At 51.4% G+C, this 12,224-nt stretch overlaps 1 protein-coding gene across 1 annotated transcript in view; it reads right to left on the minus strand.

Moving 5' to 3' along the window:
- Positions 1–610: 610 nt before the first annotated feature.
- Positions 611–12,224, minus strand: part of kcnh3 (potassium voltage-gated channel, subfamily H (eag-related), member 3) — a 220,545-nt gene continuing 208,931 nt past the window's right edge. Inside the window, 3 exon segments of the mRNA XM_064944534.1 lie at positions 611–1,564; positions 1,733–1,785; positions 1,957–2,057. Coding sequence (XP_064800606.1) covers positions 611–1,564; positions 1,733–1,785; positions 1,957–2,057 — 1,108 coding nt within the window.

The raw sequence follows: 12,224 nt of genomic DNA on the forward strand, positions 1-12,224 counted from the left end.
TAACAAATAACCCTCCATATAACAAGTAGCAGAGAAGCAGGTCCCAATGTATCTAAAGAGAAACTCTGAAGGAATATTAAGTAGTAATATTAAGTCAATTAACTCCACATCAGCTATGGTGATATCCAAGCAATATATGTTAGTATGATACTGAATCTACATGACAGAGACTGAATATGAGTGTACATTTCCAGTCCTATGTCATGTCTTGAAGGGGTGGTAGGTTGGGAAAATCTGGCAAGGGCAACATGCTCTCTATGGAGTCAGCAGAGGGGAGGGAAAAGGATGCACATTTCACTTATGACATCATGACGTCCACAGATACCGAAGGATTTGTTGCTTTAACATGACCAGAACATGGCCAGATCGCCTGATTAGACTACCGTTAGATTAGGTGTCATGCTACTGTCCTGGTGGGATCTTTTTCAGTGATGCCATTGGTTTCCACCTGACCATCTCACTGTTTGTCTATTCATTTGTCTATATGTCTGTCTGTGTGCATATCACAGGTTCAACGTTGCTCTCTGGACCAGATGGCTACATTTTCTCCTCTCTTCTCCTTGTCATTCTCTCTTCTACTGTATCTTCTTGCATGTAATCTGCCTCTCTGTCACAGAGCTGGCCCTTCCTCGTCGATGTAGCTGATGTGTTCCATCATTTGGGAGCATCCCTCCCCCCTCTCCCCTCCCCACTCCTGCATCTCAAGCTCCAGGTGTCCTGCCTCCAGCCTGGGGCCCCCCTGTGTCTCCCCCCTCAGAGAGTCCAGGGAGAACGGCGAGGGGTTAAGACAGGACGTGGGAGGGATGAGGTTAGTGGAGGAGGAAAAGGTGGGGCTGACCACCCTCAGCCTATGGTCTCCAGGCGAGGAGATGAGTGACGGGGGAGCAGAGCAATGGGAGGAAGGTGGGGGTGGGGTCTCCTGGGTGGGAGTCGGGGGGAATAGGCCCCTGCTGTGGCTACTGTGACTGCCTGGTCGAGAATGGTGGGGTCCCTGGCAGGGAGAGCAGGAGGGCGAGGAGGAGAGAGACAGTGAGAAGGAAAGGGAGGGGGACGGGGTGCGGGAGGCAAGGGGAGGACGGTCCTGGACAGGGAAGAACCCGTTGCTAGAGACCGGGAGGTTGGAGTGGTTAGAACCGTTGGAGAGGTGGGTGGACCCCTCTGTGTCTCCTGTCCCAGGGGAAGGGGGGTTGGAGCGGAGTGAGTCCTTGGAGCATCTCCCTGGGGAGATTGGAGAATGGGCCTGGTCTGGAGGCCTCTGTGGAGGGGAGGTGGGGAGGAGGCAACCTGGCAGGTCCACCCTCCCTGTGTCAGCACTGTCCACGTCCAATAGTGAGCAAGACTGCGTTCGCCGGGGGTGGGGTTGTGGGGAGCAGGGCGGGGCTGGAGGTGGGACCACCAGAGGTGTCCTGGACGGTTGGCTGGCACTGCTGGGGTGTGGAGTCAGGATGGGCGTCATGGCTGTCAGGATTGGCTGAGGAGCCACGAGGAGGAGGGGCCGGAGCAGGCGGGTCATTTCCAGCAGTTCCTGGCTGAGCTGAGAGACTTGCTGGGAGAGACTGCTCATCTGTGGACACAGACGAGAGATGTGTGAGTGTGACTGAACCTGGAATATTAGTGTTTTTACGTGTCATGTTACTATATATTATGTTTTAGATTCATGACCAGTAATTGATATGTTTTTATGGATCACCCTGAAAACAGTGATGATTGTTGACCAGCTAGAACCACTCACCTCGTCACTCAGCTTAGAGACACTCTGTTTGATTTCTGACTGCTGCTGGATCCCTACACGAGCACGCACACACACACACACACACACACACACACACACACACACACACACACACACACACACACACACACACACACACGCACACGCACACGCACACAGACGGAGAGGTAAGTACATGTTGGAGAGAGAGCAGCAACAGACTGGTGGAGAGGAGATTGTATTACCTAGTCCTGGGGATGGTGGACCACTGTGTAGAAGACTGGAGCTAAACTCAAACTTTTGGGTTGAGTTCACATTTCTCTCTGTCTCAATACCATCCACAAACCTAGAGGGAGAGAAAGTGAGAGGGGGAGAGACAAAGGGAGAGAGAGTGAGGATCGAGATAATGAAAGAGTGGGAAAAGAGCTGTCAGAGAGGAGTGGAGGATTTAAGCCTATGTTCAGCCCTGCCTTCCTCATTCCTTCTCCCCCTCTACTCTACTGTAGGTCTCTTCTCTCCCCCTCTACTCTACTGTAGGTCTCTTCTCTCCCCTCTACTCTACTGTAGGTCTCTTCTCTCCCCCTCTACTCTACTGTAGGTCTCTTCTCTCCCCTCTACTCTACTGTAGGTCTCTTCTCTCCCCCTACTCTACTGTAGGTCTCTTCTCTCCCCTCTACTCTACTGTAGGTCTCTTCTCTCCCCCTCTACTCTACTGTAGGTCTCTTCTCTCCCCCTCTACTCTACTGTAGGTCTCTTCTCTCCCCTCTACTCTACTGTAGGTCTCTTTCTCCCCCTACTCTACTGTAGGTCTCTTCTCTCCCCCTCTACTCTACTGTAGGTCTCTTCTCTCCCCCTCTACTCTACTGTAGGTCTCTTCTCTCCCCCTCTACTCTACTGTAGGTCTCTTTCTCTCCCCTCTACTCTACTGTAGGTCTCTTCTCTCTCCCCTCTACTCTACTGTAGGTCTCTTCTCTCCCCCTCTACTCTACTGTAGGTCTCTTCTCTCCCCCTCTACTCTACTGTAGGTCTCTTCTCTCCCCTCTACTCTACTGTAGGTCTCTTCTCTCCCCCTCTACTCTACTGTAGGTCTCTTCTCTCCCCCTCTACTCTACTGTAGGTCTCTTCTCTCCCCCTCTACTCTACTGTAGGTCTCTTCTCTCCCCCTCTACTCTACTGTAGGTCTCTTCTCTCCCCTCTACTCTACTGTAGGTCTCTTCTCTCCCCCTCTACTCTACTGTAGGTCTCTTCTCTCCCCCTCTACTCTACTGTAGGTCTCTACTCTCTCCCCTCTACTCTACTGTAGGTCTCTTCTCTCTCCCCTCTACTCTACTGTAGGTCTCTTCTCTCCCCTCTACTCTACTGTAGGTCTCTTCTCTCCCCCTTTACTCTACTGTAGGTCTCTTCTCTCCCCCTCTACTCTACTGTAGGTCTCTTCTCTCCCCTCTACTCTACTGTAGGTCTCTTCTCTCCCCCTCTACTCTACTGTAGGTCTCTTCTCTCCCCTCTACTCTACTGTAGGTCTCTTCTCTCCCCTCTACTCTACTGTAGGTCTCTTCTCTCCCCTCTACTCTACTGTAGGTCTCTTCTCTCCCCCTCTACTCTACTGTAGGTCTCTTCTCTCCCCCTCTACTCTACTGTAGGTCTCTTCTCTCCCCTTTACTCTACTGTAGGTCTCTTCTCTCTCCCTCTACTCTACTGTAGGTCTCTTCTCTCCCCCTCTACTCTACTGTAGGTCTCTTCTCTCCCCTTTACTCTACTGTAGGTCTCTTCTCTCCCCCTCTACTCTACTGTAGGTCTCTTCTCTCCCCCTCTACTCTACTGTAGGTCTCTTCTCTCCCCCTCTACTCTACTGTAGGTCTCTTCTCTCCCCTCTACTCTACTGTAGGTCTCTTCTCTCCCCCTCTACTCTACTGTAGGTCTCTTCTCTCCCCCTCTACTCTACTGTAGGTCTCTTCTCTCCCCCTCTACTCTACTGTAGGTCTCTTCTCTCCCCCTCTACTCTACTGTAGGTCTCTTCTCTCCCCCTCTACTCTACTGTAGGTCTCTTCTCTCCCCCTCTACTCTACTGTAGGTCTCTTCTCTCCCCTCTACTCTACTGTAGGTCTCTTCTCTGGCTCCCCCTCTACTCTACTGTAGGTCTCTTCTCTCCCCCTCTACTCTACTGTAGGTCTCTTCTCTCCCCATCTACTCTACTGTAGGTCTCTTCTCCCCCTCTACTCTACTGTAGGTCTCTTCTCTCCCCCTCTACTCTACTGTAGGTCTCTTCTCTCTCCTCTACTGGTCTCTTCTCTCCCCCTCTACTCTACTGTAGGTCTCTTCTCTCCCCTCTACTCTACTGTAGGTCTCTTTCTCTCCCCTCTACTCTACTGTAGGTCTCTTCTCTCCCCCTCTACTCTACTGTAGGTCTCTTCTCTCCCCCTCTACTCTACTGTAGGTCTCTTCTCTCCCCCTCTACTCTACTGTAGGTCTCTTCTCTCCCCCTCTACTCTACTGTAGGTCTCTTCTCTCCCCCTCTACTCTACTGTAGGTCTCTTCTCTCCCCCTCTACTCTACTGTAGGTCTCTTCTCTCCCCTCTACTCTACTGTAGGTCTCTTCTCTCCCCCTCTACTCTACTGTAGGTCTCTTCTCTCCCCCTCTACTCTACTGTAGGTCTCTTCTCTCCCCTCTACTCTACTGTAGGTCTCTTCTCTCCCCCTCTACTCTACTGTAGGTCTCTTCTCTCCCCCTCTACTCTACTGTAGGTCTCTTCTCTCCCCCTTTACTCTACTGTAGGTCTCTTCTCTCCCCTCTACTCTACTGTAGGTCTCTTCTCTCCCCTCTACTCTACTGTAGGTCTCTTCTCTCCCCCTCTACTCTACTGTAGGTCTCTTCTCTCCCCCTCTACTCTACTGTAGGTCTCTTCTCTCCCCCTCTACTCTACTGTAGGTCTCTTCTCTCCCCCTCTACTCTACTGTAGGTCTCTTCTCTCCCCTCTACTCTACTGTAGGTCTCTTCTCTCCCCTCTACTCTACTGTAGGTCTCTTCTCTCCCCCTCTACTCTACTGTAGGTCTCTTCTCTCCCCCTCTACTCTACTGTAGGTCTCTTCTCTCCCCCTCTACTCTACTGTAGGTCTCTTCTCTCCCCCTCTACTCTACTGTAGGTCTCTTCTCTCCCCTCTACTCTACTGTAGGTCTCTTCTCTCCCCTCTACTCTACTGTAGGTCTCTTCTCTCCCCCTCTTACTCTACTGTAGGTCTCTTCTCTCCCCTCTACTCTACTGTAGGTCTCTTCTCTCCCCTCTACTCTACTGTAGGTCTCTTCTCTCCCCCTCTACTCTACTGTAGGTCTCTTCTCTCCCCCTCTACTCTACTGTAGGTCTCTTCTCTCCCCCTCTACTCTACTGTAGGTCTCTTCTCTCCCCCTACTCTACTGTAGGTCTCTTCTCTCCCCCTCTACTCTACTGTAGGTCTCTTCTCTCCCCCTCTACTCTACTGTAGGTCTCTTCTCTCCCCCTCTACTCTACTGTAGGTCTCTTCTCTCCCCCCCTCTACTCTACTGTAGGTCTCTTCTCTCCCCCTCTACTCTACTGTAGGTCTCTTCTCTCCCCCTCTACTCTACTGTAGGTCTCTTCTCTCCCCCTCTACTCTACTGTAGGTCTCTTCTCTCCCCCTCTACTCTACTGTAGGTCTCTTCTCTCCCCCTCTACTCTACTGTAGGTCTCTTCTCTCCCCCTCTACTCTACTGTAGGTCTCTTCTCTCCCCCTCTACTCTACTGTAGGTCTCTTCTCTCCCCCTCTACTCTACTGTAGGTCTCTTCTCTCCCCCTCTACTCTACTGTAGGTCTCTTCTCTCCCCCTCTACTCTACTGTAGGTCTCTTCTCTCCTCTACTCTACTGTAGGTCTCTTCTCTCCCCCTCTACTCTACTGTAGGTCTCTTCTCTCCCCCTCTACTCTACTGTAGGTCTCTTCTCTCCCCCTCTACTCTACTGTAGGTCTCTTCTCTCCCCCCTACTCTACTGTAGGTCTCTTCTCTCCCCCTCTACTCTACTGTAGGTCTCTTCTCTCCCCCTCTACTCTACTGTAGGTCTCTTCTCTCCCCTCTACTCTACTGTAGGTCTCTTCTCTCCCCTCTACTCTACTGTAGGTCTCTTCTCTCCCCTCTACTCTACTGTAGGTCTCTTCTCTCCCCCTCTACTCTACTGTAGGTCTCTTCTCTCCCCCTCTACTCTACTGTAGGTCTCTTCTCTCCCCCTCTACTCTACTGTAGGTCTCTTCTCTCCCCCTCTACTCTACTGTAGGTCTCTTCTCTCCCCTCTACTCTACTGTAGGTCTCTTCTCTCCCCCTCTACTCTACTGTAGGTCTCTTCTCTCTCCCCCTCTACTCTACTGTAGGGTCTCTCTTCTCTCCCCTCTACTCTACTGTAGGTCTCTTCTCTCCCCTCTACTCTACTACTCTACTGTAGGTCTCTTCTCTCTCCTCTACTCTACTGTAGGTCTCTCTCCCCCTCTACTCTACTGTAGGTCCCTCTCCCCCTCTACTCTACTGTAGGTCTCTTCTCTCCCCCTCTACTCTACTGTAGGTCTCTTCTCTCCCCTCTACTCTACTGTAGGTCTCTTCTCTCCCCCTCTACTCTACTGTAGGTCTCTTCTCTCTCTACTCTACTGTAGGTCTCTTCTCTCCCCTCTACTCTACTGTAGGTCTCTTCTCTCTCTACTCTCTCCCCTCTACTCTACTGTAGGTCTCTTCTCTCCCCCTCTACTCTACTGTAGGTCTCTTCTCTCCCCTCTACTCTACTGTAGGTCTCTTCTCTCCCCTCTACTCTACTGTAGGTCTCTTCTCTCCCCTCTACTCTACTGTAGGTCTCTTCTCTCCCCTCTACTCTACTGTAGGTCTCTTCTCTCCCCCTCTACTCTACTGTAGGTCTCTTCTCTCCCCCTCTACTCTACTGTAGGTCTACTCTACTTCTCTCCCCCTCTACTCTACTGTAGGTCTCTTCTCTCCCCCTCTACTCTACTGTAGTCTCTTCTCTCCCCTCTACTCTACTGTAGGTCTCTTCTCTCCCCTCTACTCTACTGTAGGTCTCTTCTCTCCCCTCTACTCTACTGTAGGTCTCTTCTCTCCCCCTCTACTCTACTGTAGGTCTCTTCTCTCCCCTCTACTCTACTGTAGGTCTCTTCTCTCCCCTCTACTCTACTGTAGGTCTCTTCTCTCCCCTCTACTCTACTGTAGGTCTCTTCTCTCCCCCTCTACTCTACTGTAGGTCTCTTCTCTCCCCCTCTACTCTACTGTAGGTCTCTTCTCTCCCCTCTACTCTACTGTAGGTCTCTTCTCTCCCCCTCTACTCTACTGTAGGTCTCTTCTCTCCCCTCTACTCTACTGTAGGTCTCTTCTCTCCCCCCCCTCTACTCTACTGTAGGTCTCTTCTCTCCCCTCTACTCTACTGTAGGTCTCTTCTCTCCCCCTCTACTCTACTGTAGGTCTCTTCTCTCCCCTCTACTCTACTGTAGGTCTCTTCTCTCCCCTCTACTCTACTGTAGGTCTCTTCTCTCCCCCTCTACTCTACTGTAGGTCTCTTCTCTCCCCCTCTACTCTACTGTAGGTCTCTTCTCTCCCCCTCTACTCTACTGTAGGTCTCTTCTCTCCCCCTCTACTCTACTGTAGGTCTCTTCTCTCCCCCTCTACTCTACTGTAGGTCTCTTCTCTCCCCCTCTACTCTACTGTAGGTCTCTTCTCTCCCCTCTACTCTACTGTAGGTCTCTTCTCTCCCCCTCTACTCTACTGTAGGTCTCTTCTCTCCCCTCTACTCTACTGTAGGTCTCTCTCTCCCCCTCTACTCTACTGTAGGTCTCTTCTCTCCCCTCTACTCTACTGTAGGTCTCTCTCCCCTCTACTCTACTGTAGGTCTCTTCTCTCCCCTCTACTCTACTGTAGGTCTCTCTCCCCTCTACTCTACTGTAGGTCTCTTCTCTCCCCCTCTACTCTACTGTAGGTCTCTTCTCTCCCCTCTACTCTACTGTAGGTCTCTTCTCTCCCCCTCTACTCTACTGTAGGTCTCTTCTCTCCCCTCTACTCTACTGTAGGTCTCTTCTCTCCCCCTCTACTCTACTGTAGGTCTCTTCTCTCTCCCCTCTACTCTACTGTAGGTCTCTTCTCTCCCCCTCTACTCTACTGTAGGTCTCTTCTCTCCCCCTCTACTCTACTGTAGGTCTCTTCTCTCCCCCTCTACTCTACTGTAGGTCTCTTCTCTCCCCTCTACTCTACTGTAGGTCTCTTCTCTCCCCCTCTACTCTACTGTAGGTCTCTTCTCTCCCCTCTACTCTACTGTAGGTCTCTTCTCACCCCCCTCTACTCTACTGTAGGTCTCTTCTCTCCCCTCTACTCTACTGTAGGTCTCTTCTCTCCCCCTCTACTCTACTGTAGGTCTCTTCTCTCCCCTCTACTCTACTGTAGGTCTCTTCTCTCCCCCTCTACTCTACTGTAGGTCTCTTCTCTCCCCTCCCTCTCTACTGTAGGTCTCTTCTCTCCCCCTCTACTCTACTGTAGGTCTCTTCTCTCCCCCTCTACTCTACTGTAGGTCTCTTCTCTCCCCTCTGGCTCTCCCCTCTACTCTACTGTAGGTCTCTTCTCTCCCCTCTACTCTACTGTAGGTCTCTTCTCTCCCTCTACTCTACTGTAGGTCTCTTCTCTCTCCCCTCTACTCTACTGTAGGTCTCTTCTCTCCCCCTCTACTCTACTGTAGGTCTCTTCTTCTCCCTCTCTCCCCTCTACTCTACTTAGGTCTCTTACTGTAGGTCTCTTCTCCCCCTCTACTCTACTGTAGGTCTCTTCTCTCCCCCTCTACTCTACTGTAGGTCTCTTTCTCTCTTCTCTCCCCCTCTACTCTACTGTAGGTCTCTTCTCTCCCCTCTACTCTACTGTAGGTCTCTTCTCTCCCCTCTACTCTACTGTAGGTCTCTTCTCTCCCCTCTACTCTACTGTAGGTCTCTTCTCTCCCCCTCTACTCTACTGTAGGTCTCTTCTCTCCCTCTCTACTCTACTGTAGGTCTCTTCTCTCCCCCTCTACTCTACTGTAGGTCTCTTCTCTCCCCCTCTACTCTACTGTAGGTCTCTTCTCTCCCCTCTACTCTACTGTAGGTCTCTTTCTCCCCCTCTCTCTACTGTAGGTCTCTTCTCTCCCCTCTACTCTACTGTAGGTCTCTTCTCTCCCCTCTACTCTACTGTAGGTCTCTTCTCTCCCCTCTACTCTACTGTAGGTCTCTTCTCTCTCCCCTCTACTCTACTGTAGGTCTCTTCTCTCCCCCTCTACTCTACTGTAGGTCTCTTTCTCTCCCCCTCTACTCTACTGTAGGTCTCTTCTCTCCCCTCTACTCTACTGTAGGTCTCTCCCTCTACTCTCTGTAGGTCTCTTCCCCTCTACTCTACTGTAGGTCTCTTCTCTCCCCCTCTACTCTACTGTAGGTCTCTCTTCTCTCTCTACCTCCTCTCCCCTCTCTCTACTGTAGGTCTCTTCTCTCTCCCTCTCTCTCCCCCTCTACTCTACTGTAGGTCTCTTCTCTCCCCTCTACTCTACTGTAGGTCTCTTCTCTCCCCCTCTACTCTACTGTAGGTCTCTTCTCTCCCCCCTCTACTCTACTGTAGGTCTCTTCTCTCCCCCTCTACTCTACTGTAGGTCTCTTCTCTCCCCTCTACTCTACTGTAGGTCTCTTCTCTCCCCTCTACTCTACTGTAGGTCTCTTTCTCTCCCTCTACTCTACTGTAGGTCTCTTCTCTCCCCTCTACTCTACTGTAGGTCTCTTCTCTCTCCCTCTGGCTCTCCCCCTCTACTCTACTGTAGGTCTCTTCTCTCTCCCTCTGGCTCTCCCCCTCTACTCTACTGTAGGTATCTTCTCTCTCCCTCTGTCTCTCCCCCTACTCTACTGTAGGTCTCTTCTCTCTCCCTCTACTCTACTGTAGGTCTCTTCTCTCCCCCTCTACTCTACTGTAGGTCTCTTCTCTCTCCCTCTGGCTCTCCCCCTCTACTCTACTGTAGGTCTCTTCTCTCTCCCTCTGGCTCTCCCCCTCTACTCTACTGTAGGTCTCTTCTTCTGGCTTCTACTCTCTGTGGTCTCTTCTCTCCCCCTCTACTCTACTGTAGGTCTCTTCTCTCCCCTCTCCCTACTCTACTGTAGGTCTCTTTCTCTGTCTCTCCCCTCTACTCTACTGTAGGTCTCTTCTCTCTCCCTCTGGCTCTCCCCTCTACTCTACTGTAGGTCTCTTCTCTCTCTCCCCTCTACTCTACTGTAGGTCTCTACTCTACTGTAGGTCTCCCTCTGGCTGTAGGTCTCTTCTACTCTACTGTAGGTCTCTTCTCTCTCCCTCTACTCTACTGTAGGTCTCTTCTCTCCCCCTCTACTCTACTGTAGGTCTCTTCTCTCCCCTCGACTCTACTGTAGGTCTCTTCTCTCCCCCTCTACTCTACTGTAGGTCTCTTCTCTCCCCTCTACTCTACTGTAGGTCTCTTCTCTCCCCTCTACTCTACTGTAGGTCTCTTTCTCTCCCTCTGGCTCTCTCTACTCTACTGTAGGTCTCTTCTCTCCCCCTCTACTCTACTGTAGGTCTCTTCTCTCCCCCCTACTCTACTGTAGGTCTCTTCTCTCCCCCTCTACTCTACTGTAGGTCTCTTCTCTCTCCCTCTACTCTACTGTAGGTCTCTTCTCTCCCCTCTACTCTACTGTAGGTCTTCTCTCTCCCTCTGGCTCTCCTCTACTCTACTGTAGGTCTCTTCTCTCTCCTCTGGCTCTCCCCTCTACTCTACTGTAGGTCTCTTCTCTCCCCCTCTACTCTACTGTAGGTATCTTCTCTCTCCCTCTGTCTCTCCCCCTACTCTACTGTAGGTCTCTTCTCTCTCCCTCTACTCTACTGTAGGTCTCTTCTCTCCCCCTCTACTCTACTGTAGGTCTCTCTCTCTCCCTCTGGCTCTCCCCCTCTACTCTACTGTAGGTCTCTTTCTCTCCCTCTGGCTCTCCCCCTCTACTCTACTGTAGGTCTCTTCTCTCTCCCTCTGGCTCTCCCCCTCTACTCTACTGTAGGTCTCTTCTCTCCCCCTCTACTCTACTGTAGGTATCTTCTCTCTCCCTCTGTCTCTCCCCCTACTCTACTGTAGGTCTCTTCTCTCTCCCTCTACTCTACTGTAGGTCTCTTCTCTCCCCTCTACTCTACTGTAGGTCTCTTCTCTCCCTCTGGCTCTCCCCTCTACTCTACTGTAGGTCTCTTCACTCTCCCTCTGGCTCTCCCCCTCTACTCTACTGTAGGTCTCTTCTCTCCCCTCTACTCTACTGTAGGTCTCTTCTCTCTCACTCTGGCTCTCCCCTCTACTCTACTGTAGGTCTCTTCTCTCTCCTCTACTCTACTGTAGGTCTCTTCTCTCCCCTCTACTCTACTGTAGGTCTCTTCTCTCCCCTCTACTCTACTGTAGGTCTCTTCTCTCCCCTCTACTCTACTGTAGGTCTCTTCTCTCCCCCTCTACTCTACTGTAGGTCTCTTCTCTCCCCCTCTACTCTACTGTAGGTCTCTTCTCTCTCCCTCTGGCTCTCCCCCTCTACTCTACTGTAGGTCTCTTCTCTCCCCCTCTACTCTACTGTAGGTCTCTTCTCTCCCCCTACTCTACTGTAGGTCTCTTCTCTCCCCCTCTACTCTACTGTAGGTCTCTTCTCTCCCCTCTACTCTACTGTAGGTCTCTTCTCTCCCCCTCTACTCTACTGTAGGTCTCTTCTCTCTCCCTCTGGCCCTCCCCCTCTACTCTACTGTAGGTCTCTTCTCTCCCCCTCTACTCTACTGTAGGTCTCTCCTCTCCCCCCTACTCTACTGTAGGTCTCTTCTCTCCCCTCTACTCTACTGTAGGTCTCTTCTCTCCCCCTCTACTCTACTGTAGGTCTCTTCTCTCCCCTCTACTCTACTGTAGGTCTCTTTCTCTCTCTCCTCTACTCTACTGTAGGTCTCTTCTCTCCCCTCTACTCTACTGTAGGTCTCTTCTCTCCCCCTCTACTCTACTGTAGGTCTCTTCTCTCCCCTCTACTCTACTGTAGGTCTCTTCTCTCCCCCTCTACTCTACTGTAGGTCTCTTCTCTCACCCTCTACTCTACTGTAGGTCTCTTCTCTCCCCCTCTACTCTACTGTAGGTCTCTTCTCTCTCCCCCTACTCTACTGTAGGTCTCTTCTCTCCCCATCTACTCTACTGTAGGTCTCTTCTCTCTCCCTCTACCCTACTGTAGGTCTCTTCTCTCCCCCTCTACTCTACTGTAGGTCTCTTCTCTCTCCCTCTACTCTACTGTAGGTCTCTTCTCTCCCCATCTACTCTACTGTAGGTCTCTTCTCTCTCCCTCTGGCTCTCCCCCTCTACTCTACTGTAGGTCTCTTCTCTCCCCCTCTACTCTACTGTAGGTCTCTTCTCTCCCCATCTACTCTACTGTAGGTCTCTTCTCTCTCCCTCTGGCTCTCCCCCTTTACTCTACTGTAGGTCTCTTCTCTCCCCATCTACTCTACTGTAGGTATCT

This window comes from Oncorhynchus masou, chromosome 29 (assembly GCF_036934945.1).
Source record: "Oncorhynchus masou masou isolate Uvic2021 chromosome 29, UVic_Omas_1.1, whole genome shotgun sequence".
Classification (NCBI taxonomy): Eukaryota; Metazoa; Chordata; class Actinopteri; order Salmoniformes; family Salmonidae; genus Oncorhynchus; species Oncorhynchus masou.